Below are 25,857 nucleotides of genomic sequence, written 5' to 3' on the forward strand. Positions count from 1 at the left end.
TGTCATATTTGCCGTCTAGAACCATTCTAGCTCCAGGCTTAGAATCTCTGCCACAGGATTCCACAGCTCGGCCCCCTTTCCCTGCTCAGACTCCTGCCGCCTGGAGCTTGGCTAGCTGTGCCTCTGCCCCTGCCTCATCCTCAGCTCCAGTTCCTTGCTCAGGCTGCAGCAGTCTCCACCCCCTGTGCAGACGCTGGCCCTTCCTCCATGGCCCAGCACAGGCTTTCCCTAGTGCTCTCCTCTTTCCTGGCCCATCTCCCATCACCCATCTCTGCCTGGCCCAGGCCCTTTGGCACGGAGCAGCCTGACTCTTGTCGCTGGCTAATCCGTTCTGTGGTACATTTTCTCTCCTCACTCCTTCGTATCAATTCCTCGAAGACGGGACCATGGAGACTAGGAAGCCACTTCCCCTTTGACAGCCCCCGCTGCAACCCAGCCTGTGCCAGGCACCCAGCAGCGCCTCAAGCCCCTGGCATTGAACGTGGCATTCAATCCCTGCCAAGCCTGCCCTTCCCATCTGGTTTCCCAGGGCTCTTCCAAAAATCTCTCCCTCCACCTGCCAGTTAAAATCTTCCCAGACTCGGCTCAAGGAGACGACCCTAAAGTTGAATTAAACCTCTTCTTCCGGCCCGGCGCGGTGGCTCACGCTTGTAATCCCAGCACTTTGGGAGGCCGAGGTGGGTGGATCATGAGGTCAGAAGTTCGAGACCAGCTATGGCCAACATCGTGAAACCCTGTCTCTACTAAAAATAGCAATTAATCAATCAATCAATAAGCAAGCTGGGCGTGGTGGCAGGCGCCTGTAATCCCAGCTACTCGGGAGCCTGAGGCAGGAGTATAGCTTGCCGGGAAGCGGAGGTTGAAGTGAGTGGAGATCGAGCCACTGCACTCCAGCCTGGGCGACAGAGCTAGACTCTGTCTCAAAAAAAAAAAAAACAACAAACAAACAACAACAAAAAAAACCCACTTTTTCCTCACCTGGAGCCAACCTACTCCCTATACCTGGCACCTGCGCACAATGTTGCATCTTAAATTAGATCCAGCTTGAGCCTGTCTCCTACCAACCCCTGGCCCCGCTCCTGCGCCGCTGAGCACCTTGAGGAAAGGGCTTGGGGTCTGTTTATCTTTGTCTTCAAATCCATCCTTCAACTCCCTCTGGGGCCTGCCTAGCATGCCATCCAAGTTTGCAGAATAGGGCAGGACGGGACAGGGCAGGGCAGCGCAGGATAGGATAGGAGCGAGCGAGCCAGCCTGGTAGCTCAGGCCTGTAATCCCAGCGCCTTGAGGGGCTGCAGTAGGAAGATTGCTTTGGGATCAGGTGTTGCAGGCTGTAGTAAGCTAGGATCAGCTAGGGCAACCATCACTCTAAAAAATAGAAAAGGGAGCACAAACATTCCCAATGCCCCCCACACGCGCTATCATCTCTAGCAAACTCCCCCAGGCGCCTGCAGGATGGGTGAAGGAAGGCAGCAAGGCGAGCACCAGCTGCCCTCTTGAAGCTGGCCCGGCGTCACATGATTCTCCAATCACATGATCCCTAGACATGGGGTGTGGGGCGAAAGGAAGCCGGGAGGTGAGTGATTTGAGTAGAAAAGAAACACAGCTTTCCAGGCTGGCCTCGCCTCTAGTCGACAAGTAGCCAATGGGAGCGTGGCATCCCGGACCCCTGGCCAATGGAAACTGAGGTGGGCGGGTCATCGCGCTGGGGTTTGCAGTCCGCGAGCTGCCTGGCTGGCTGCTGCTACCCAGGGACCGCGGACCCGAACGCAGGTAGGAGGGCGGCCGCGCAGACCTCTCGCCTGCTCCTACCCAGGGGCCCGGCCAGGGCCATGTGGGCTTCAGGTTCCCCTGGAGCATGAGCCGGAGACAACAGAATACCCGCTTATTGAAACTCCTTCGGGGGTTCCTGTACACTGGAGGGAGCTCTATGGGGGAGAGGAAGCAGTAATTGCAGTGACCCCCGTTAGAAGGGGGCTCTCCCTCCCCAGCATTCCTCGAAGCTGAAGCCCTTCCCCTCAAAGCAGGGACCATGCCACTCTTGAGCCAGAGCTACCCCTATCGGTAGGTGCCGGCTTCTTCCCCTCTCGTGGTGGTGCTGGGTGGTCCCCGCGGCGGCCTGGAGCCAGAGGGGCACGCGACCCTGAGCTGGGAGCTCCGAGGGCGTGCGAACGGGACCTGAGACCTTGGCTTCTCTAAGGTAGTAGGGACTTGGGAGTGGTGACCGAACCTGGTCTGGCTCCTCCTTACTTCCTCTTGTAGAGGGTGGGACGAGCTAACTTCCGCCTCTCCCAGCCACTTTTTCCTGCTCATTTGTAGCGAGGTTGGTTCCCTTTTTGGGAATTTCCTCTCCCCTTGGCACTCGGAGTTGGGGGGTGCCACCTAGTGGAAGATAGCAGAGCTAGGGCTTGAAGAGGCTGCTGTCCCCTCTGTCTGTTTTGGCGGTGTAGGGTGTCGGTGAGAGGGTGTGTGTGGCCCGCCTCCTCATCCCTGCTTCTGTATGCGCGTGCCATGTCTTGAGTAGAAACATACACTATACTCCTTCAACTCAGTGTAAACAGGAGGGGACACATACACAGGTAACTCACCAGGGAGCCGAACAGTCCTGTGCAGACAGGCTCCCCTTCCCAGCAAGCCAGGGCTGCAGACAGCCTGCTGAGAACACCCAGGGAGCATGTGGTCCCAGCTGCAGGTGCTTTGCCCAGGAGCTGTGAGGCTGAGAGGGTTCCCTCTCCAGGACCAGTCAACTTTATCCTTATCCGGCCAGGAGGTGGCCTCTTGGGGATGTCGAGTTAGGGGAGGGGCACTTGAGGAAAGCCAGGTGGAGCAGAGAGTGTGAGTGACTGGGTGGGGAGATTTCCTGCCCCTCCCCCACAGTGGTGTCCACACATAGACTCGTGGGGGAACTGAGGCACAGACAGGGAGCAACTTCTCAGGCCATCACAGTTGGCAATTTTAGGATTAGGACCCAAGTGCGATTTCCAGGCAGTCCCTGTACCGTTTCTGTCCTACCTGATGCACCTATCCCCCTGGGGCTTAGGGCCCATTCCCAGGCACCGCCTATCGTGCCGATAATGATAGGAACCCAGGTCCAATATGTTCTGGGCCCATCAAAGCCTGTTGTCACAATGACCTGATGTGTGACATGTTATAGGTGTCCCTTCATGGAACTGGTTTCAGGACCCCAAAATCTGCAGATGCTCAAGTCCCTTATATAAAATGGTGTGGTAGCTGGGTGCAGTGGCTCATGCCTGTAATCCCAGCACTTTGGGAGGTTGAGGCAGGCAGATCACTGGGTCAAGAGATCGAGACCATCCTGGCTAACATGGTGAAACCCCATCTCTACTAAAAATACAAAAATTAGCTGTATATAGTGTCATGTGCCTATAGTCCTAGCTACTCGGGAGGCTGAGGCAGGAGAATCTCTTGAACCCAGGAGGCAGAGGTTGCAGTGAGCCGACATTGAGCCATTGCACTCTAGCCTGGGCAACAGAGCGAGTCCGTCTCCAAAAAAAAAAGAAAAAAAAAAATAGGCACAGTGGCTTATGTCTGTAATTCCAGCATTTTGGGAGGCCATGGCGGGCAGATCACCTGGGTTCAGGAGTTCGAGACCAGCCTGACCAACATGGCAAAACCCCATCTCTACTAAAAATATAAAAATTAGCCAGGCATGGTGACACATGCCTGTAATCCCAGCTACTCAGGAGGCTGAGGCAGGAGAATTGCTTGAACATGGGAGGCAGAGGTTGCTGTGAGCCAAGATCATGCCATTGCACTCCAGCCTGAGCAACAAGAGCAAAACTCTGTCTCCAAAATAAATGAATAAATAAATAATTAATTAAATAAAATGGTGTAGTATTTGCATATAACCTATGCATACTTTAAATAATCTCTAGATTACTTATACCAAAGTAATGTCAGCTGGGCACGGTGGCTCACTCCTGTAATCCCAGTACTTTGGGAGGCCATGGCGGGTGGATCACTTGAGGTCAGGAGTTCAAGACCAGCCTGGCCAACATGGTGAAACCCCATCTCTACTAAAAATACAAAAATTAGCCAGGTGTGGTAGTGCCTATAATCCCAGTTACTGGGAAGGGACTGAGGCAGTAGAATCACTTGAATCCAGAAGGCAGAGGTTGCAGTGAGCCGAGATCATGCCATTGCACTCCAGCATGGGTGACAGAGCAAAACTTCTCAAAAAAAAAAAAAGTGAGCAGGTGTGGTGGCATGCACCGGAACTCCCAGCTACTTGGGAGGCTGAGGTGGGAGGATTGCTTGATCCCAGGAGTTTGAGTCCAGCCTGGGTAACATAGCAATACCTCATCTCTAAAATAAAAGTAAAGATGTTAATTACTACTTTGGATGGTCATTGCACGAAGTAAAACATGGAGAGTCTTGTAACTAGCTTAGGAGCCAATTACAAGACTGTTTTCACTCCCTCAGGCTGTGTAACCTCTCTGGCCACCTCACTGAGCTAGCTGGGCTAGCTGAGCCTGGGAGAAAAGTTGTTTATGAAGTGATAGGCTGCTCCCCACAGAGACTCAAGGCTCAGTTCCTCCTGGTGACTCAGATGGGCAGCCCAGTGGGCACACATGGTCTCTCTCCACATGTGGCTGAGTTTCACTTCCAGAACAGAGTGAGAGGCAGGGGTGGGGGTTAGCATGCTTGGGGAATCTCAGAGGGCCCTAGAGGTGTGGGGGACCCTCAGAACACAGGTGTCTCAAAGGCTGACCCAGCCTCTGTGTTCCCTTCCCTGGGTGAGGAGGGGACATTAGTGGCAGGTGGTGACTGGCCTCTGGGGAGGGCAGCCCAGACTCTGCTAGCCATCATACTTCCTTTTTCACAACCTTCTCACCCCTGTGGTTTCTCATGTCCTCATGTGGCCACTTCCCACAAGCCTTAGTGGGGTGCAGATATGAACATGGTGTCAGGCAAGGAGGCATCTGGAGGGGAACCCTGGTTTTCTCTGGGGGGACTCCCTCCCTGCACTCCAGCCCTGTCCTCTCCTATGGCTACCGATGCCTTCCCTTCACCTCAGAAGCATCCCACATCTGCACAGATCAGACCCACAAAAATCACATCTTCCTGACTCGTAAGCCTGCCCAGCGAGGCTCAGCTGTTAGACCATGTGTTGGGGATTCAGATGCACATGTATACACGTCAGCATTCGTGCTCACGGGTCTGCATGCGCTGGGGCATGTGTCACACACAGGGCGCTGTAGTCAGCTGACTCAGCCCCTGCAGCTTTTTGCCTGCCTGGACAGGGAGGTGTTGAGGAGGCTCGGGCAGCCCCAGGCCAGGACCTTGGCCTGGGGCTGGGGGACTGAGTGGCCTCCGAATCAAGGGTGGCACGGGCTTAAGCAGTTGCCAGATGCTCCTTGGTACTTTGCAGGCAGACCATGTGGACCCTGGTGAGCTGGGTGGCCTTAACAGCAGGGCTGGTGGCTGGAACTCGGTGCCCAGATGGTCAGTTCTGCCCTGTGGCCTGCTGCCTGGACCCCGGAGGAGCCAGCTACAGCTGCTGCAGTCCCCTTCTGGTGAGTGCCCTTCAGCCTAGGCAAGAGCTGGCAGCCTGGATTTTCCCAAAGGGTCATCTTGGATTGGCCAGAGGAGGATGCCAGGCACCAGTCTGTGGTTTATCATCTCCCCTGTCTTTCCAGGACAAATGGCCCACAACACTGAGCAGGCCTCTGGGTGGCCCCTGCCAGGCTGATGCCCACTGCTCTGCCAGCCACTCTTGCCTCCTCACTGTCTCAGGGACTTCCAGTTGCTGCCCCTTCCCAGAGGTAAGTGTGCCATCAGCCTGATGGAGGGACTCATGTCTGCATTTATGCTTTTCCTGTACTCTCCCACCTGCAGATAAAAGGGACTTGCTAATGCAGGCTTCTCTGTGTCCCACAGGCCGTGGCATGCGGGGATGGCCATCACTGCTGCCCACGGGGCTTCCACTGCAGTGCAGATGGGCAATCCTGCTTCCAAAGATCAGGTGCAGCCAGGGTGCGGGTGCAGGGCAGACAGACGGGCAGCATGTAGAGCCTGGAACCCAGGAGCCCAGCTGGCCGGGCAGCCCCGATTCCTGTCCTTGTGCCTTCATTCATGTGGCATCTGTACTAAGCAACACCCCTGCTGTGGATAGAGGGGCAGCACTGGGGATAGGAGGGGGCAGGAGAAAGTGCAAGACTCCAGGCCTAGGCGTTATGGGGGTACAGGAGGTTGGGCTGGGCCGGTCTAATGCCAACATGGTCAATGGATGCCCCTGCCCCATGCCATCTTGCTGAGGGAGGGGCTGGATCATGAGGAGGGTGAGTTAGGCATGCCTAGGAGATCACTGAGCCCTAGTGTCACCTCCAAGCCCCTGTAGCTGGGCCTGCAGACTCTGGTGCCACTAGCTCTTGTTTGAAGGGGAGTCACCTTCCCTGAGTGGATTGGTAGAATCCTGGGTCATCTGGTCCACAGGTAACAACTCCGTGGGTGCTGTCCAGTGCCCTGATAGCCAGTTCGAATGCCCTGACTCCTCCACATGCTGCATTATGGTTGATGGCTCCTGGGGGTGCTGTCCCATGCCCCAGGTACAAATCTGGGGAGATGGGGGTATGTGGAGGGAGGTAGGGGCAGAGGGTGGGGGCTAGGGGCACGGGGGTGAAGACGGAGTCAGGACTATCTTTCCTCAGGCTTCCTGCTGTGAAGACAGGGTGCACTGCTGTCCGCATGGTGCCTCCTGCGACCTGGTTCACATCCGCTGCGTCACACCCACGGGCACCCATCCTCTGGCAAAGAAGATCCCTGCACAGAGGACTAATAGGGCAGGTGAGGAAGTGAGAGAGCATCAGTTTGGGGCTGGGATGGCACCTCACTGACTCCAAGTGTGGGAAAAAGTCCCCTCCACCCTGGGTGCCCCTCATGCTTGCTCCTCTTCCAGTGGCTTTGTCCAGCTCGGTCATGTGTCCGGATGCACGGTCCCAGTGCCCTGATGGTTCTACCTGCTGTGAGCTGCCCAGTGGGAAGTATGGCTGCTGCCCAATGCCCAATGTGAGTGAGGGGCTGGAGCCAGCTTGGCTGTGTGCTCCCAGCCACCTGGCCGTGACATGCACCTTACTGGGGCTCTGGGTCCTGGGGCTGGCTGGCTGCTTGCTGGGAGCCTGGCTGATGCTGGACTCATGCCACCCCCTAGTGGGGGATTGGGGCAGTGCCAGCCATCAGACTGGCTGCTCCCTGAGCCTGGAAGTGACAAAAACCCACCTCGTCCCACTTAGGCCACCTGCTGCTCCGACCACCTGCACTGTTGCCCCCAAAACACTGTGTGTGACCTGATCCAGAATAAGTGCCTCTCCAAGGAGCACACTACGGACCTCCTCACCAAGCTGCCTGCGCACACGGGTACCAGAGGCAGGCACAGATTCAGGGAAGGGGCCCATTTCCTCCATTTTGGGCCTGGCAGTAAGATCACTGCATGATGGCGTAAATGGTACCCTCCATCTTCAACACCGGGTTCCAGCTGTGGAGCTGGCAAAGGGTGGATACCCCTGAGGGTCCCCAGTGCCACTTCTGACCTGTCCTCTCTGCCTTCCTCACAGTGGGTGATGTGAAATGTGACATGGAGGTGAGCTGCCCAGATGGTTACACCTGCTGCCGCCTACAGTCGGGGGCCTGGGGCTGCTGCCCTTTTACGCAGGTACTCAGGGGTGGTGGGTGGGTGGGCTGAGCACTGTGGCAGCCAGCTGGACCCCAGTGCCCACTGGCCCTTCCCTATCCACCCTAGGCTGTGTGCTGTGAGGACCACATACACTGCTGCCCCTCGGGGTTTACGTGTGACACACAGAAGGGTACCTGTGAACAGGGGACCCACCAGGTACCCTGGATGGAGAAGGCCCCGGCTCACCTCAGCCTGCCAGACCCACAAGCCTTGAAGAGAGATGTCCCCTGTGATAACGTCACCAGCTGTCCCCCCTCCAATACCTGCTGCCAACTCATGTCTGGAGAGTGGGGCTGCTGTCCAGCCCCAGAGGTACATGGGAGGGGACAGCACCTTGGCCTGGGCAGGTGGTGGCCAGACTCCTATTGCTTTCTGCCCTCTGCTTCACCCATAGGTGGCACCCAGCTCTGTCAGATTCATCCCCAGCTGGAGGCGCTATGAGCAGGAGAGGTGGGCTGGAGGAGGTAGGGGCTCGGCGCTGTGCCCGACATGTTGCTACCTAGAACGACCTTTTCTGCCCACCCCCAGGCTGTCTGCTGCTCGGACCACCAGCACTGCTGCCCCCAGGGCTATATGTGTGTCGCTGAGGGGCGGTGTCAGCGGGGACCCAAGATCGTGGCTGGGCTGAAGAAGATGCCTGCCCGCCGGGCTTCCGGATCCCACCCCAGAGACATCGGCTGCGACCAGCACACCAGCTGCCCAGTTGGGCAGACCTGCTGCCCGAGCCTGGGCGGGGGCTGGGCCTGCTGCCAGCTGCCCCATGTGAGTGCCTCCCTGCCTGGCCCTGGATAAGGGAGCTAAGCCTGGCGACGGGCTGGAACATAATGCCATTCTGCACCCCCTTCCCGCCAGGCTGTGTGCTGTGAGGATCGCCAGCACTGCTGCCCAGCTGGCTACACCTGCAACGTGAAGGCCCGATCCTGCGAGAAGGAAGTGGTCTCTGCCCAGCCTGCCACTTTCCTGGCCCGTGGCCCTCACGTGAGCATGAGGGATGTGGAATGTGGGGCAGGGCACTTCTGCCATGATGACCAGACCTGCTGCAGAGACAGCCAAGGGGGCTGGGCCTGCTGTCCCTACCGCAAGGTCAGTGCCACCCCCCACCCTGGGGCTGGGTATGGCCAGGGACCCGGTCTCACCATGTCCAACCCTCTTGCCCCCCTCTGACCATCCAGGGCGTCTGTTGTGCCGATCAGCGTCACTGCTGTCCTGCCGGCTTCCGCTGCTCAGCCAAGGGCACCAAGTGTTTGCGCAGGGAGACCCTGCGCTGGGACACCCCTTTGAGGGACCCAGCCTTGAGACAGCTGCTGTGAGGGACAGGACTGAAGACTCTGCAGCCCTCGGGACCCCACTTGGAGGGTGCCCTCTGCTCAGGCCTCCCTAGCTCCTCTCCCCAACCAAATTCTCCCTGGCCCCCATTCTGAGCTCCTCATCACCACGGGAGGTGGGGCCTCAATCTAAGGCTTTGCCTGTTAGAAGGGGGTTGTGGCAAAAGCCACATTACAAGCTGCCATCCCCTCCCCGTTTCTGCGGACCCTGTGGCCAGGTGCTTTTCCCTATCCACAGGGGTGTGTGTGTGCGCGCGCGCGCGCGTTCCAGTAAAGTTTGTACACTTTCTTAACAGCGTCTGATTTGCCGCCCTGCCTGCCCTCTCCAGGGCCCCAGGGCAAGAGTTCGCTCCACTGCCAGCACTCCCCTCCCCTTCCCCACAGAAAGACACACACGGCCTTCACCTCACCAGTTTATATTTGCTGCTGCCCGCAACGGCCATATCACATTACCCCTAGTCCCCAGAGCTGCCCCAGCCACCAGCCCTGTGCCGTCGTAGCCCAGAGGTGGGCTAGTCAGCAAGCAGCACTCCCTCCCCTCCCAGGGGGCCATAGAGAACGCCCCCTCCCTTCCCAGCCCTCACACTAGTAGCTGAAGCTGGGTCACCCCTCCTGTTTTCCCACAATAGAACTTTCTATATACAGCCACGCTACACAGGCACTGCTTCCCCCCAGCCCTCCTCCCCGGCACCTCCCCGTGGGGGCTGGACCCCCCTCCTCCCCGGCTTGGAGGCAGACACAGGGTCCCTTGTAAGACACAACCCGGCACCTACCACGGAACCGTTCCGAGGCCCCTGGGCCCCTCTCCGGCCTAGGGCTGGGGGCAACGCAGGCCCCCAGGGTGCTCACACCGGGTGCGGGCCCGCGCAGGAGGGGCGGTGCCAGGCCCCGCGCGGGCGCTACTTGACATTGAATACCATCAACGGCCGCTCCTCCCGCCGCTGCCAAGGGCTCTTTTTGTCTCCCGCCTCGTCGCCCACCTCCGCCCCCAGCTCGTCCTCCGGGCTGGTGAGCGAGTCGCGCCGCAGCTCACTGGCGCTGCTGCGAGAGCTGTCCCCGCGGCTGCGGCCCCGCCCCCGGGGTACCGTGGCCGCCCGGCCCTCGGGCGCCGCCACCTCGTCCAGCAGCGGCGTCAGCGAGTTGTCTTCGGGAGAGCAGAGGCCCGTGCGACTCTCGCTGCTGCTGGGCTCCGTGTCCTCGCTGAGCGCCAGGCGCGGGGGCGCGGGCGGCGGCGGCGGCGCGGCGGGCGGGGCGCGCTCCCGCTCCTCCCTCGGGGGCCGGCGGCGCGCGGGCCGCGCGTCGTGCACGTCGACGCCCGAGTCCAGGCTGGCGTCGGTGCTGCGGCCCCCGCCGCCCGCTTGCAGGTCGATGTAAGAGTGACGCACTTGCGAGTTGGAGCGCCCGTCGAGGGACACGAACCAGGCTCGCGGGTGCGGCTTGACGCCCAGTTCCAGCAGCTTCTTCTCGGTCAGCGCCTGCAGCTCCCCGTTGAGCTGCGCCATGGTGGACTCGTTGAACAGCACCGGGATGGTGACCGAGCCGCTGACGGGCGCTGCGCGCCCGCCCCCCCAGCCCTCGCCGCCGCCCCCGCCGCCCTCGCCCCCCGCGCCCGAGTGGCCCTGCATCTGCGGGCGCTGGGGGTCGGGCTGGGGAAAAGCGCGCGCCGGGCCGGGGGCCGCGCCCTCAGGCGGGGCCGGCTCGTCGCCCAGGCCCGCGGCGCCCGCTTCGCCGCCGAGGCGCACATAGTGCGCGGGGATCACCAGTGTGGGCATGACGTTGCGGTAGACGTTGTCCTTGAGGTGGTCGATGGAGCCGCAGAAGATCAGCTGCCCCGCCTGGCCCAGCGACGGCGGCCGCGCTAGCTGGTCCACCGACTGCGACAGCAGGAAGTCGGGGGTCTTGCTCTCGGCCGCCCCCTTGTGGCCCAGGTAGTGGTCGAAGGGCGGCGGCGGCGAGGGCGGCTCCGGCAGGAAAGCGGCGGCCCCCGAGGGCCCCCGCCGGTACTCCTCCAGGCCGGGCTCCAGCCCGCCAGGGCCCTCGGCCGAGCGCGCGCCCTTGAGCCCGGCGCTCTCGCTCCCACGGGCACTCGAAGGCTCGGCGGCCGGGCGGCTGGCAGAGCGCGGCTTGGCGCGGAAGAAGTCGTCCCGGGAGGAGGCCAAGTCCCGGGAGCTGGAGAAGGCCGAGTGGAGGGGGCCTGGAGGCGGAGCCTCGGGGTCCCCCGACGGGGCGGGCTCCAGGGGTCCCCCACAGATGAGGTGGAGCTGGGACATCGAGGTGGCCTGGTCTCGTTTGTTACCGTCTGAGGGCCCCGAGAGTTGCAGCTTGCGGTGCTGTTGCCTCGGCTTCAGGCAGCGCCTCCTGGAAGAGAGGGAGCAGAGGGGGACTCAGGAAAGGGTGAGGGCCAGAGCAGGCCTCGAACCCCCTCAGATGCAAGACAAGGGATGAATAAGTGTAAGAGGTGGGGAGAATGCCTGGGTGCTCAGGAGAGATGGCGGGGGGGCGTGTCCGTTTGGGGTTCCCCTGGAGGTAAACTCTGCACTCCTTTGCATGTAGGACGTGCTGTGAGAACCGGGAGGAGCACCGAAGCTGTCTGTGGGTGTGTGCGGACTGGAGGCCTCTGGGAGCGAGAGCAGGGCTGGTAGGGGCAGTGGCAGATCTCTCTGGAGGGTCCATACCTCCCCTCCCACCTCCCCGCGGTCTTCAGCCACCAGCACCAGCCTTTCAGGTCCTTCATGTGCGCTGGAAGTTTTCCTAGCTGCCCTTTGAGGACCAGAAGTGGATGTTGTGCATTTTGGGGGCCCCAGGGCCTTGTGCAGGTGCAGGCCACAGTCAGAGGAAAAGAGAGGAGAGGAAGGTGGGGGAAGCCTGGTGCTCACCGGCAATAGTAGATGAGCAGACAGAGCAGGATGAGCACCAGCAGGGCCAGGGCTGCCAGGATGGTGAGCAGGAAGATGGTGTGGTAGGTGCCAATGTCCTGGATGCCCGACGTGATGGTGACCAGCCCTGTGCCAGGTGAGGGCTTAGCATCCAGGTGTGGATGCCCTTCCTGCCTTGCGGAAGTCCAGCCTCCCAGCCCTTTCCCCCATGGCTTGTACCCCCACTGCCCCACCACTCTTACCAGCCGTGGAGGAGGCCATGGCGGCCACCCAGTACCCCAGCTGGGGGGAGACGAAGGTCCAGTAGAGCTGCCGGCCTTCCTTCCGGATTACACCAGTGCCATTGCGCACCCACAGCCCTGGGAGAGGTAGGGGTTTTGTCACACTTGAGTCCCTCCCACTCAGGTCCCACTTTCCGCCCTCAGCTCCAGCACCTGCAACCCCCTGAGGCACTTACCACTCTTGGGGTCGAATCTCCAGGCTGGAATGCTGGTGCCCACGGTCAGGGCACGAGTCTCGGAGGGCACAGGCAGGGACAGGTGAATGGGGCCTGAGAGTGGCACCTCTGTCCCATTACCTGTCAGCAGGTGCACGCTCACAGCAGCCAGGGGCATCAGCTCCAGCCAGGAGCCATTGCCTGAGGGATGAGGGCACAGGGCTGAGGGCTGATCCTGGGCTCAGGGAGACCCCGTCCATGCTGGGCACCCAGGTTACCTGAGCTGGAGGCCTCAGTGCCCAGGAAGGCAGGGAAAGCCCGCATTTCCTGCTGGGTGCTGGCAGGCGTGAGCGAGGCCCAGAGCTGGCTGTAGGTGGAGCTGACAGGCAGGCGGGCAGCGCGGCGCTGGAACTGCACCAAGGGTTGGGAGCGGGCCCCTGGAGGGAGAGAAGGGCTGCAGTGACCTGACTAGGAACAGGGATCCCCAGGAACCAGAGCAGAAAGCCAGTATCCAAGGAGAAGGGGGACACTGGGTCAGGCCACTTCGGAAGGAATGCCAGGGAGGGAGATACCTTGGGGAGAAAGCTGGGCAGTCATAGAATGTTCACTTGGAAGGGACATGGACCTGAAATCTCTGTGTGACCCTCAGCAATTTACTTGCTTTCTCAGAAAGCTTCCTTACAGAACCTATAAAATGATGTGATCCAGATACTCATACAGTATGGTCTGCTATGTGGCAGGCACAAGGTTAGACACTGGGGGCCCAAAGATGAGTGACAGAATTCCCTGCCTTCAAGTTCACAGTCTAGTGGGATGCTTCCTTTAGGGTACCCACTGGAACTGTCTGCTGTGATGGGAATGTTTTCTAGCTGTGCTGCCCATTATGGTACCCACTGGACTCACGTGGCTGTTAAGCATTTGAAATGTGGCTAGTGTGACTAAGGAACTGGATTTTTAATTTTTAAAAACTTACTGAGGCCAGGCGCGGTGGCTCACGCCTGTAATTCCAGCACTTTGGGAGGCTGAGGCGGGCTGATCATCTGAGGTCAGGAGTTCGAGACCAGCCTGACCAACATGGAGAAACTCCGTCTTTACTACAAAATACAAAATTAGCTAGGCGCAGTGGCGCACACCTGTAATCCAAGCTACTAGGGAGGCTGAGGCAGAATCGCTTGAACCCAGGAGGTGGAGGTTATGGTGAGCCGAGATTGTGCCATTGCACTCCAGCCTGGGCAATGAGTGAAACTCCATCTCAAAAAAAAAAAATTAATTTTAAATTTAATTTACTTCAATTTAATATGTGGATAGCGGCTACTGGAGTAGACAGTTTAGGTTGTGTGTGTGTGTGTGTGTGTGTGTGTGTGTGTGTGTGTGTGTGTTGGGGTGGAGGGGACAGATGTATAAGCAATTCCAATACCATATGGCCACAGCTAACATTTATTAAGCTTTAAGCTATCCTGGGCACTGTTCTAAGCAGGTTACCTATATTAACCCCTTCAGTTAGGAAAATAGCCCCTGAGGGAGGTGGCTTTATTATCAGCCTCGTTTCAGAGGTGCAGAAATGGAGGCAGGCAGGGGTTCAGTAGCTTGCCGGAGGTCACAATCCTCAAGCCCGGATTGAAGCCCCAGCTCCAGGGTCCATCTGTTGACGTGCCATTCCTCCTGGGTTGCTATTCAAATAGAGGGATGCAGAGGACTAGGGGAGCTGGGCTCACCTCGCTCAGGGGAGGCCCTGTGGAGTCTTGCAGGATGTGGAAGACTGAGCCAGGCAAGAAAGAGGGAAAGGACACCCAGGAGGACAGGCATGGGAAAAGCCCGGGCTCTGGAGGGCGCTGTCAGCTCTGAGACGGCACCTGGGCTTTGTATTAAAAGCAGTGGGCGCCATGTGGGGACTTCAAGCTAGGGGGCCACAAAGGGTCCACTGGCATCTTAGAAACGTGCAGGGGTACTTGTAAGCCTCTGGTTTGGGATCAGAGTGACAAAGATGAGCAAAAGAGTAGCTCAGTGAGGCCAGGCGTGGTGGCTCATGCCTGTAATCCCAGTACTTTGGGAGGCCAAGGCAGGTGGATCACCTGAGGTCAGGAGTTTGAGACCAGCCTGGCCAACTTGGCAAAACTCCATCTCTACTAAAAATACAAAAATTAGCCAGCTGTGGTGACACGTGCCTGTAATCCCAACTACTTGGGAGGCTGAGGCAGGAGAATTGCTTGAACCCAGAAAGCAGAGATTGCAGTGAGCCAAGATTGTGCCACTTCAGTCTAACAGAGCGAGACTCTTAACTCAAAAAAAAAAAAGAAAAAAAGAACAAAAGGAGCTCAGTGACAAAGGCTCAAGCTGAGACTACAAACTGGGAAGGGGCTCCTCACACTCCGAAACCCACCTTGGCTAAGTGGAATGGAGCCCCCGCACCCTCACTGTCCTCTACTGCCCTGCACCCCGATGTTCCCCCCGGCCTTCCTCCCCAGTGGAGGAGCCTCTGCTTCCCCTTCACTCGAGTCCACAAGAGCCGACCACTCCATTCCACAAGCTCTCACCCAGCTGGGTCCCCTCGCAGGTTAGGGCCGTCTCAGCACTGAAAGCAGCTGCCCTCCACTCCACTGTCCTGCCTTCTCTGGAACTATTTCAGGGCTTGCAATGATCTGTCTTCCTACTTGTCTGTGAATGTCCAAAGGCAAGGAGCGGGTCTTCTTCCTCACCGTGGTTCCCAGCACCGGCCACAGTGCCTGGCATGGCCTAGGAGCTGAAGTAAGTACTAGCTGAGTGAGCCTGGGGGTAGGCAAGGACTGCTGCAGGCTCGCTCTGGGCCTTGCACTTCCTGTGCACCCGGGGCACCCAGCAGGTGCGCAACAAATCCGTGTAGACCCATGAATATAAAGGTGGCAGGGGAGGTAGGAATAGATGGAGAATAGAAACCACGAGAAGCCCCAATAACTAGAAACATTTATTGAACATCTTTGTACTGTTTTTGCGTGTTTGATGTGACTTAATTCTCACTCCAATTTGATGATGTAGGCACTATCTTTCCACGTCTTACAAAGGAACAAATTATGGCTCAGAGAGCTTATGTGACTTGCTCAAGGACACCCGGCTAATGAGGGAGCATGGAGGTCTGTACACCCAGGTCAGGGGAAGGAAGAAGAGTTGGCATGGGTGAGGGGAAGCCTTACCCGGAGAGCCTAGGAGGATGTGCACCAGGTCCTCATAGAGGATGAGTGTGGCCGGCCGCTCGGGGAGCAGGTAGAGGCTGACGGATGCGTACACTGTGGGAGGAGTAGCTGGTCAGCTCCAGGAAAGGCTGGCCCCCCACTCCCTGGCCAGGCGCCCGTTCCATCTGAGTCCCAGCGGCTTCACCCTCCCTCAGCCCCCTCTGCATACCCCAACCCAGGCAGCAGCTGCTGGAAAGCCTCCCCCTCCACCCCCAAGGAAACTATTTTGGGAAGGGGCTGATGGTGGGTCAGCTGCTGTCCCCACTCCACCTGCCCCTGCACTCACAGGGCAGCTTGTCAACACGCCAGGGCACAGAGTTGGTGAGAAAGCCAGGGCGGGCAGCAGTGACCAGCACCCAGGTGCCCAAGCGATAACTGAGGGGCAGGGTGGCTACGCCTTCTGAGTCTGTGGTGCCAGCTGCCAGCAGAGTCCGGTTCCCAAACACATCCACTGAGGCCCGGGCCAGGGGCACCAGCTCCCCGCTCACATACACCTGCACCTTGATCAGGATCTCTGTAGGCAAGATGGAATGAAGGGAGTGAGGATGAAGGAGGGAGAAAGAACTGGGGGGAGCCCCAAGATCAGAGGAAGGGGCTGTGTTTGTGAGAGTCCTTGGGGCTGAGGCTAGAGAAGGCATGATCGAAGAGCCAGCATTCACAGAGCACTCACTGAAACCTCCTATCAGCCCGTGAGGGAGGTGGGACTCTTCCCACATTTCATCGTCTAACACATGCGCTGTGTCACATTTTCACATTTCTAAGCTCAGGCTATGCCATCATCATAACTGGCAGCACTGTTTCCTTTCTTACTGGTACCTGAACTAATGGGGCATCTTACAGTCCGTGGTGTATTAGATTAGATAAAATATGCTCTTAGTCCATTTTACAGATAAGGAAACTGAGGCTTAAGAGTTTAGATACTTGGACTACAGTTAAGTGGAGATCTGGGATCCAAACCTGGCAGTCTGCCTCTAGAAGTGACATTCTTAACCCTGGGCCTGGAGAGAGGAGAACGGACGGGAGGGCTGGGAAAGGCTAAGTAAAGCTGGGTCCACAGGCAGAGAGGGGAAGGGGATTGAGCAGTTTGAAAGGGAGGATGGAGGCTAGGGCAGAGTTTGGGGTCTTGGGGAAAAAATTGAGGGGACACTAGGAAACTGGTCATTCCCATTATTCGTCCTTTTCCCAGAATCCTTTGCATAAGCCTATTTCCCTTCAGATTTAGGGATTCACCCCAACCCGATGCCCAGACAAATAACTCCTGCCCCCTCCCAGCTGGTCAGCTACAGTCAGTCACCATGACAACGCCCTCATTCCTCCTAGGAGATCAGGCAGGGAGCTGGGGCCCTGGCAAGGGGAAGGAGATCTGGGAGGGGGCAACCCAGGCCCAGGGGAAACTCTTGTGGAGGGGGCTGGGGAGGGAAGCCCCGGTCTTTTGCTTTCCAAGGATGCCTCTGCCCCCAGCCCCAGGAGAGTCTGGCCAGGCCATCAGGCAGGCATCCTACCCTCAGATGGGGTGATGGGGAGGAAGCAAGCCTCGAGTTGTTCACATGGATTTCCCAGGCAGTCTCTCTGATCCGGGGCACCCGTTCCCACGCAGCACAGCCCCTCACTCAAGAACACACATCTCGACCCTCCCTTCCTGCTAACAAGATGTGTCACGCTTGTGTGGACGCCTCAGTGGGGGGCCCGGGAGGCAGGTAGGGAGTGGGCTGAGTGCAGAAGGAAGAGGCTGACGCTGAGAGCAGCACGACCCGGGGAGGTCAGGGCGCTGCGGAGACGTCGAGACTTCGAGGAGAGAAAGACTTAAAGTGGAGCCCGACACTCGGCAGTGACAGGTGTCTTAGCTCAGGTTCCCAACCCAACGCCACGCCTGCCCTAGGCATCCCATCCAGCTGTTCCCCTGAGTCCCCCTCCCCTCCCAGGCCAGAGCCCAACCCTGCAGGGTGGGTGCACACACTCCACCCACTCTCACTCCGTGGTCCTCCAGGAGGCTGGCGCCCCTCTACTGTTTTTTTGCACATTTGCTATGATTTAATTCTTACTTCAGTTTGAATCCTATCCTTCCATGTCTTACAAAGGAGCAAATTATGGCTCAGAGAGGTTAAGTGACTTGCCCAAGGGAACCCAGCTAATACGGGAGAGTGGAGGTCTGTGTGCCCATGTAGGGGAAGGGAAGAGCCTCGGAGGAGGTGCCCAAAGTCTTCATCCACCTCCCCCACCACCGCCAAGTAGGAATTCTGAGAAGCCAGAAGGGCCTGGCTACTCCCACCCCCATCCTGGGCTTAGGAGCAGCTGGATAGAGCAGCTGGGGAGAGGGACCCCAGTCTGAGATAACGGTCATTTAAGGGAATGCCTTGGGTTCAAGAGTCAGAGCCTCAGAAGCGGGAGGGGGCTGGGGAAACAAAATTGGGTGGGCAGGTAAGGCCTGAAGGAAGCATCTGTGCCAACCTTGGGGGTGGTGGGGAAGGGGGCAGGTGCCTAGCAGATTCACTTCCTCCTTCCCCTCAACCTGGGCTCCCCGCCAGCTGCCCCAGAGAACCCCTTATCCTGGCTCTATTCCAGCCAATTCCCTGGGCCCTTTCCCCTGGGGTGCAGGGACTTGAGGGGAGGGGCGTCCTAAGAAACTAGGGCTTCTTCCTGCTAGGCAAAACCTCATCTCCTCCCCCAGAGAGCTGGGGAGACCGAGGCAGAGAGTGACCCCCCTCCCCATTCCTCAAAGCCTGACATTCCATACAGTATCCACTGTATCCAGTATCCAGCGCTGCCTCAACCCAAGAGGAAATCCGAACCCTCCCTTCATTGGGACCCCACTTCCCTCATCCAGACTCCCCCACCCTGCTTTTCCTGCCAGGTCCTTCGGGTCGGGGGTGAGGAGTGAATACTGCTTCAGGCGGAGATGGGGCCCACAGGCAGGGGAGGGAGAGCAGGAGCCGGGAGGTGGGCACAGGGCTGGAGTGGGTGGAGGCCCCTAAGCATCCAGGCCTGCCGGTGGGGTGCGGAGTCAGGGTCTCGCTCCCCCATCCTTTCCTGCTGCAGGAGCCAGCCCCACCCCCACCTCACACACCCACCTGGGCCTGGTGTGTGGCTGGGGAGGGTCTCCTCCACTGCGAAGGAGATGTGAGATGAGGAAGGGGTGATCTGGGGGTGGGCAGGGGACAGGAGTGCCAGGAGGCCTGCTGAACGGGGACCCAGGCACCTGCCCTCCCAGCCGGCACTGCCCAAAGCCAGCCAGCTCAGCATGGCTCCCCGACCGCAAGCCTGCCATGCGCCCTGAGCTGGGAATCACAATGTACCCCCTTTTCTCAGAGCCCCACAACTGCCGCTCGTCCTCCGTCATAGGCTTACCAGCATTTATTTGGTGTACCCCAAATTCTAAATCGGGGGGCTGGCTGGGAGCTGTCAGGCTCCAGGGCGAAGAACCCCATTAGCAGCAGTCAATCCCGCCCACAGCCTCACCCACTCCCCTTTCTCCCCTCCCCCCTTCAAACCCAGCTCCAGGCGCCCAGCCTCCGGTCCCGGCCTAGGGTGGCACCCGATGCGGGCGCCCCCACCCAGCCGGGGTCGGGAGCGACGAACCCGCAGGGGGCTGCGGAGCGGGCGCCCGCCCCAGCCCGCCCCTGGGCGGGTGACTTGGGTAGACAATGGCTCAGGCAGTAGCGCCTCGCGGACCAGGAGGGAGAAAAACAAATCGGGAGGGGGCGGTGGCGCCGAGCCTGGGGACCCTCGCCCTCCCCATTGTGTCTCCCCGAGACCCCCGCGCCGGCCAGCCTCCCTCTCCCCGCCTCCACTTTCCCCCAGAAGCGGCGACCCGAGATCGCTCAGCTCCCCCCACACGAATCCAGGGAACAGAATAGCCCCCAGTTCACTAGTGTCGCGAAGTGGGGGCTTACGGGAGGGAGCCTGATCAGGGGGCGCAGGCCCGCCATCGCGGCCCCTCCCGGCGGAGACTCACCCTGCGGGCTGGGGGGCTCCGGCGGCGACTTGCCCGGAGCCCGGGAGGCGCCGCCGAGCAGCAGCCCCAGCAGCGGCAACAGCCGCGCGAGGACGCTGGGGCCACTCGGCGGCGGCATCGCGGGGCTCGGCCGGGCCCTAGCGGTCCATGGCTCCCGCCTGGTCCCGCTCGCCCGGCCCCGCGCAGCCCCAGCTCTGCGCAGCTCCGGCTCCCGCTCCGGCTGCGGCGCCCGCTCAGCGCGATTGTCTCCGCCCGGAGCCGCCGCCGGCGCCCCCTGCAGGCCGCGCGCCACACCGCGGACCCCCTGGCACCGCCCCCTCCAGGCCCCGCTCCGCCCACCGCCCCCCAGTACTGCCTACCTTCGGCCCACCCAGTAGCCCCGGCTCTGTGCTCCCAGACTCTGGGCTGCAAGGGAGTGTTGGGATTAGGATCCCATCATTAGGGTTCTTGGGGTTCGAGAGTCCCCAGAATTTGGTGCAAAAAATTTTGTGTGTGTAGGTGGGGAGTGGCTATTGCTTACAACACACTCTCAAGGGGCACGGTCATGAAAGTCTCAGAAAAGTCTAAGAACTCCCTGCTCGATGGCCCCCTTCTCCGGGCAAAACACCCAGGCAGTGCTAAGGAGATAGCATGACCTCCTATTCCCCCTAAGTGTCTTCTTTCTTTCTATTTTTTTATTTTTTACCGCTACAGTAACCCTTTTTTTTTTTTTTTTTTTTTTTTTTTTTTTGCAGCGACAAGTGATCATTTATTTTTGGGCCTTTCTTCCTATGTGTATTTCAGGTCTTTTTCAGAACAAGGCCCCAGGAATCTCCAGATTCAATTATGTCCCTGGGCTTGGTCGACTGCTGCAGGAGTCTTAGGGGGCCATGTACAAATGCTAGAGTTACTCATTTATAAACATGAAACCCTAGGATAGAAAATGCAACAAAGCAGGACTCCTTCCTCCATGGAATGTGCTGATTTCAGATGAGGCGGCAGCCAATGTAGAAAAGGCTGTCCAGCCCGGCCAACATGGTGAAAACCTGTCTGTCCTAAAAATACAAAAATTAGCTGAGTGTGATGGTGGGTGCCTGTAATCCCAGCTACTTGGGAGGCTGAGGCAGGAGATTCACTTGAACCTGGGAGGTGGAGGTTGCAGTTGAGCTGGGATGCTGCCACTGCACTCCAGCCTGGAGACAGAGGGAGGAGATTCTGTCTCAAAAAAAAGAAAAGAAAAAACTGATATTTTTCCTTGGAACTGGACTGTGATGAGAGGTGCTTACTATAAACATAAGCTACTTTCTTTTCTTTTACCCTTTCCAGTTTTTGAAGATAAAGTAGGAAATAATCTTCTCTGAAGATACTTGATAAAAATTCCCCAGAAAACAAAAACATATGCTTCCACTTCATTGATAAAAACTTACTGCAGTTTGGCACCTGGATCTAGTTCAGCTGTCGGATGAGCTAATTGATGCGCTCACCTGGATCCCCAGGTGTGCCAATCTCCTTGAGGAAACCCACTCTATTTTTTGTAGCTTGATGGGCCACTGGAGGAGGAAAAGGTGCAAGAACCATGAGATCCCCTGGAAATGCTTCCCTGGGGAGGCAATTTCATGAATGAGGTCTTCCAAGCAAATGACACCAAACTTCCCTAGGTGGTGCTCCTCATCATTGTGTTATCTGTCAGAGGGATGGTCTCATTCTTGATCTTGGCTTGTCCACGTTTCAGAATGAGTCCCCGGACAGACTTTCGATTTGGAAATGGCCAGGTCATGTAAAGTTCCACGATACGCAGTGTTTTAGGTTCTGGGGGGTGACATTTACAAAGACACCACTAAAAAAAGTTTTTAGGCAAAGTCTTGCAAGGGTTCTCTGCACCAGAAAACTCTCGCCATCAATTTCGATGCAACAAAGGCCAAGGAATGTTCATCTGGCAATTCCAAGGCATGAGGTTTCACTTCTAGTCGTCTGAGTCATACCTTGTGATGTTTCTGCCTCCAGGAATCATGTAGGAATGATTCCAGTCACTTAAACCTGGGTCCTCCTCCTTTCCCCTGCTCCTTTGCCAAAAGTGCCTGCTTTGCCTGGGTGGCTTTGAGGGCTTGATGGGCCTTCCTCTTTGTCAGGAGATTTTCTGGAGCCAAAGAAATTTTTCTTTGCTCTTGGTCTGCTATCTTCCTAGTGTTGTAGCTACTCATCATCGAGATAGAATCTTTTGCTGTCAGCCAGGCTGGAGTGCAATGGTACGATCTTGGCTCACTGCAACCTCCACCTCCCAGGTTCAAGAGATTCTCATGCCTCTGCCTTCCAAGAAGCTGGGATTACAGGCGGCTGCCACCATGCTTGGCTAATTTTTGTATTTTTAGTAGAGACGGGGTTCCACTGTGTTGGCCAGGCTGATCTCGAACTTGTGACCTCAGGTGTTCCGAATGCCTCAGCCTCCTAAAGTGCTTGGATTATAGGCATGAGCCACTGTGCCTGGCCCTAAGTCTCTTATTAAGCCATTGGCAAGTTACTCAGCCTTCTGGTCCTCAGTCTTCCTTTAAAATGAGAGTTGTCATAATCTCTACCTCATAGGGTTGCTATAACGACTAAATGAGGTGTAATGACCAAATAATGATGTAAAGAGTCTAGCACAAGCCTGACAGGAGCAGGGGTGTAATAAAAGCTGCTACTGTTGGCCCAGGGTGAGGTGGGAATTCACCTGTGCCCAGGCAATGTGATCCATTGCTGGGCAGGACTAAGGGCTAAGGAGTGTTTCCAGGGCTGGCAGCAGCCTTTCTCTTCCACCAGTTGGTGATTCTCCATGGTTCTGGTTCTGGCTTCATGAATGATGAACTGGGTCTCTCCTTCATCCTCAGCCATTTAACCCCATATTTGAGGATGGCTATTGGCTTGCCCTAGTCCCAGCCAAGCTCTCTTTCCTTCCAGTTCAATATTTATGGTTATCATCAATCAGTTTCCACCTGGCCAAATCCTTATCTGGTGTCCCTTCCCTGGTTCTGTCTAGTTTGTCACCTTCTCTTTCTCACAGTATGGTGGCCAGGAGGGGACTGGATACTTAAGACAAGGACTTCATTTCCCAGAAAACAGCAGGCTCCCCTCCTGGTTGGGTCTTCTGATTTAGGGGGAAATGATTATAAGCTTTTGGACAGAATGAAAACTGCCAGTGTATCTGTCTCCTTTCTATCTTTCCCCCTTCCTTCTCCCTTTCATTTCTCTATTTCTCTCTTTTCAACAGAAAATTTCCATCTCGCCAGATTTCCCAGTATGATTCTTATGTAACCAATATTTTGGAACCTCAACACAGGACTTAGCACTCATCCCTGGTGAATTTCATGTTGCTGGTTTCCACCCAACTTTACAATCTGTCAAGGCTGCCTTGAATCTGCTCCAGTCACCCATTGTATCGGAGCTCCCTCCCAGGCAGTAGCCATCTGCCAGGTGAAGAGTGGCTTCCTCTGCCTCCATTCAAGGGACTCACGACAACGCTGGGCAGCCCAGGGCCAGGATGGAGCTTCCTAGAGATCTCCTTCAGCTTCATCAGAATTGTTCAGTTCTAAATCCGACTCTCTATGATCCAGCTCACATTTACGTCTTATCTATAAGGACAAATGCCAAACGCGTGGCTGGATCAAGATAAGTTGTCTGAAGCCACCCAATTGCAGTGACGGAACGAGGAGGCAATTTGACTGGTGTTCAAGGATCAAGGCTTAATCTTTTCTTAAATGCATACAATCACCCAAATAGAAACCTGTTCCTGAAACTTGCCACGCATGGATGTCAAAATATGCTTTTCAGAATTTGCTATTTACACCTTTGGGTAAAATCAAACACCAATGGCTCCTGCTGTTGTATTGTTCATCAATGGCTTCCCCCGGCACTTCGTGTCCAGTCCAAAGTCCTCCCCATGGCCTCAGGGTGTTCCTGCTCCCATTCCCCATCTCCTGGATCCTCACCCACCTGCTTCCAGCCACATGGGGCTTCTTGCTTTTTTTGAACACACTAAGCCAGCTCCTACCTCAGGGCCTTTTCACTGGCAGCTGCATGGCTCAGTCATTCATCTCCCTGCTTATCTCATCAGAGAGGCCTTCCCTGACCAACCTACCTAAAATGTCAGCACCCCTCCAAACACCCACATACTTTTTTTTTTTTTGAGATGGAGTCACGCTCTGTTGCCAAGCTGGAGTGCAGCGGTGTGATCTTGGCTCACTGCAGCCTTCACCTCCTGGGTTCAAGTGATTCTCTTGTCTCAGCCTCCCAAGAGCTGGGATTACAGGCATGTGCCACCACCATGCCCAGCTAATTTTTGTATTTTTAGTGGAGATGTGGTTTCTCCATGTTGGCTAGGTTGGTCTCCAACTCCTGACCTCAGGTGATCACATGCCTCAACCTCCCAGATGCTGCGATTACAGGCGTGAGCCACGGCGTCTGGCCACCACTTACAATCTATCACTCTCTCCTCACCTTTATTGTCACTCACAGCACTGACTGCCACTGACCATACATTTATTTATTTGTTCACTTTTTCCCTCTGAAATGTAAGTTCCGGGAGGACAGGGACTTTGCTCTGTCCACTGCTGCATCCCAGTACTGGAATAGGCACGTGGTAAGGTGCTCCATGAATATTTATCTCTTTTTTTAATTCTTTTTTTTTCTTTTTGAGACAAAGTCTCACACTGTCACCCAGGCTGGAGTCCAGTGGCACGATCTCGGCTCACTGCAACCTCCAACTCCTGGGTTCAAGTGATTCTCCTGCCTCAGCCTCCCAAGTAGCTGGGATTACAGGCACCTGCCACCATGCCCAGCTAATTTTTTTTTTTTTTTTTGGTAGAGACAAGGTTTCACCATGTTGGCCAGGATGTCTCAAACTCCTAACCTCATGATCCGCCAGGCTTGGCCTCCCAAAGTGCTGGGATTACAGCCATGAGCTACCGCACCCGGCCAAATGTTTATATATATATATATTTATATATATATAAATATATATATTTATTATAAATAATAAATATAAATAATTATAAAAATTATAAATAATAATATATATAAATAATATATATATATATATATATATTTTTTTTTAGGAGTTTCATTCTTGTTACCCAGGCTGGAGTGCAATGGTGCAATCTCAGCTCACCGAAACCTCCGCCTCCTGGCTTCAGGCAATTCTCCTGCCTCAGCCTCCTGAGTAGCTGGGATTACAGGCACACGCCACCATGCCCAGCTAATTTTTTTGTATTTTTAGTAGAGATGGGGTTTCAACATGTTGACCAGGATGGTCTTGATCTCTTGACCTCGTGATCCACCTGCCTTGGCCTCCCAAAATGCTGGGATTACAGGCGTGAATGTTTATATTTTTAATTAAAAAAAACTTGAGCCAGTGTCTCAGTCTGTCACCCAGGCTGGAGTATAGGTCAAGACTCTAGGCAGCCTGGACGTCCAGGTCTCCAGCGATCCACCTGCCTCAGCCTCCTGAGTACCTGGGTCTACAGGCACATACCGCCACACCTAGCTAGTAACTTTTAATTTTTAAGGCAGAGTTTGGCTCTTGTTCCCCAGGCTGGAGTGCAATGGCGCAATCACAGCTGACTGCAACCTCCACCTCCCGGGTTCAATTGATTCTCCTGTCTCAGCCTCCCGAGTAGCTGGGATTATAGGCACCTGCTACCACGTCCAGCTAATTTTTTGTATTTTTAGTAGAGAGGGGGTTTCACTATGTTGGCCAGGCTAGTCTCGAACTCCTGACTCAGGTGATCCGCCCACCTTGGCCTCCCAAAGTGCTGGGATTACAGGTGTGAGCTACTGTGCCCAGCCAATTTTTATTTTTTAGAGACAGGGTCTTTCTCTGTTGCTCAGGCTGGAGTGCAATGGTGTGATCACAGCTCAATGCAGCCAAAAACTCCTGGGCTCAAGCGATCCTCCTGCCTCAGCCTCCCAAAGTGCTAGGAATACAGGCATGAACCACCATGCCTGGCCAAAAAATATTTATTGAACCTGGGAATGAACAAACCCTGCAGGACCCCAGGGAGACCTCCGCACCTCCGCCGCTCAGCTCCACTCCCTCACCGCAGCTGGAGAGCTGTCCATCCTTATCCTCTTTCCTGGCTGAAGGCCCTTCTTGGTGGGGAGGAGGGGACATCAGCAACGAAGCATGCTTTCTCCTTCCTGGCATGACACTGCCTTCCTCAGGCAACAGCTGAGCCAGCCTCCCTCTGCCCCTCTCACTCCAAACAGCTTTAAAGGCTTTTTTTTTAAAAAAAAAAAAAAAAAAAAAAAAAAAAAAGAAGGCAGGGAGAACGTGTTATTTTTCCAAGCCTCAGGTCGTTGTGAAGTTTACCCCTCTGAAACTGTAACAAATATAATATTTAAAGCTGCCCTGGCCGGGCGGGG

General features: G+C 56.5%; 2 protein-coding genes across 6 annotated transcripts; one reads left to right on the plus strand and one right to left on the minus strand.

The window, feature by feature from the left end:
• Positions 1–1,672: 1,672 nt before the first annotated feature.
• On the plus strand, positions 1,673–9,308 carry GRN (granulin precursor). Of its 4 annotated transcripts, none has more exons than XM_010331484.2 (13): positions 1,673–1,770; positions 5,390–5,534; positions 5,658–5,783; positions 5,899–5,983; positions 6,454–6,566; positions 6,669–6,804; positions 6,917–7,026; positions 7,251–7,383; positions 7,572–7,669; positions 7,757–8,002; positions 8,219–8,452; positions 8,543–8,773; positions 8,863–9,308. In XM_010331484.2, exons 2-13 carry the CDS (start codon positions 5,397–5,399, stop codon positions 8,998–9,000), a joined length of 1,788 nt encoding a protein of 595 aa, XP_010329786.1. In that variant the 5' UTR covers positions 1,673–1,770; positions 5,390–5,396; the 3' UTR covers positions 9,001–9,308. The 4 variants fall into 4 exon arrangements, with proteins under 4 accessions (XP_010329786.1, XP_003943670.1, XP_074244849.1 ...); XM_003943621.4 differs by having other exon boundaries at positions 7,251–7,374; XM_074388748.1 differs by lacking the exon at positions 1,673–1,770 and adding an exon at positions 1,798–2,061.
• A 107-nt stretch (positions 9,309–9,415) lies between these two features.
• FAM171A2 (family with sequence similarity 171 member A2) lies at positions 9,416–19,744 on the minus strand. Of its 2 annotated transcripts, XM_039476961.2 has the most exons (8): positions 19,486–19,744; positions 15,820–16,047; positions 15,495–15,587; positions 12,606–12,764; positions 12,349–12,528; positions 12,134–12,250; positions 11,892–12,018; positions 9,416–11,373 (listed from the first exon to the last, which is right to left on the minus strand). In XM_039476961.2, exons 1-8 carry the CDS (start codon positions 19,601–19,603, stop codon positions 9,915–9,917), a joined length of 2,481 nt encoding a protein of 826 aa, XP_039332895.1. In that variant the 5' UTR covers positions 19,604–19,744; the 3' UTR covers positions 9,416–9,914. The 2 variants fall into 2 exon arrangements, with proteins under 2 accessions (XP_039332895.1, XP_074244848.1); XM_074388747.1 differs by lacking the exon at positions 19,486–19,744 and having other exon boundaries at positions 15,820–18,991.
• Positions 19,745–25,857: the final 6,113 nt, after the last annotated feature.

This window comes from Saimiri boliviensis, chromosome 17 (assembly GCF_048565385.1).
Source record: "Saimiri boliviensis isolate mSaiBol1 chromosome 17, mSaiBol1.pri, whole genome shotgun sequence".
NCBI lineage: Eukaryota > Metazoa > Chordata > Mammalia > Primates > Cebidae > Saimiri > Saimiri boliviensis.

What these genes read in the sequence shown, in the direction of transcription:
- GRN (XM_074388748.1), top strand. Translation starts at nt 2,030, where the DNA reads ATGCCACTCTTGAGCCAGAGCTACCCCTATCG. An exon ending in ATCCTGCTTCCAAAGATCAG is followed by an intron (nt 5,984 to 6,453) that starts GTGCAGCCAGGG and finishes TCTGGTCCACAG; the next exon opens with GTAACAACTCCGTGGGTGCT. An exon ending in GCTGCTGTCCAGCCCCAGAG is followed by an intron (nt 8,003 to 8,218) that starts GTACATGGGAGG and finishes GCCCACCCCCAG; the next exon opens with GCTGTCTGCTGCTCGGACCA.
- FAM171A2 (XM_074388747.1), bottom strand. Translation starts at nt 16,249, where the DNA reads ATGTGGGAAGAGTCCCACCTCCCTCACGGGCTGATAGGAGGTTTCAGT. An exon ending in CATCCTCCTAGGCTCTCCGG is followed by an intron (nt 12,765 to 15,494) that starts GTAAGGCTTCCC and finishes CTCTCCCTCCAG; the next exon opens with GGGCCCGCTCCCAACCCTTG. An exon ending in CATGGCCTCCTCCACGGCTG is followed by an intron (nt 12,019 to 12,133) that starts GTAAGAGTGGTG and finishes CACCTGGCACAG; the next exon opens with GGCTGGTCACCATCACGTCG.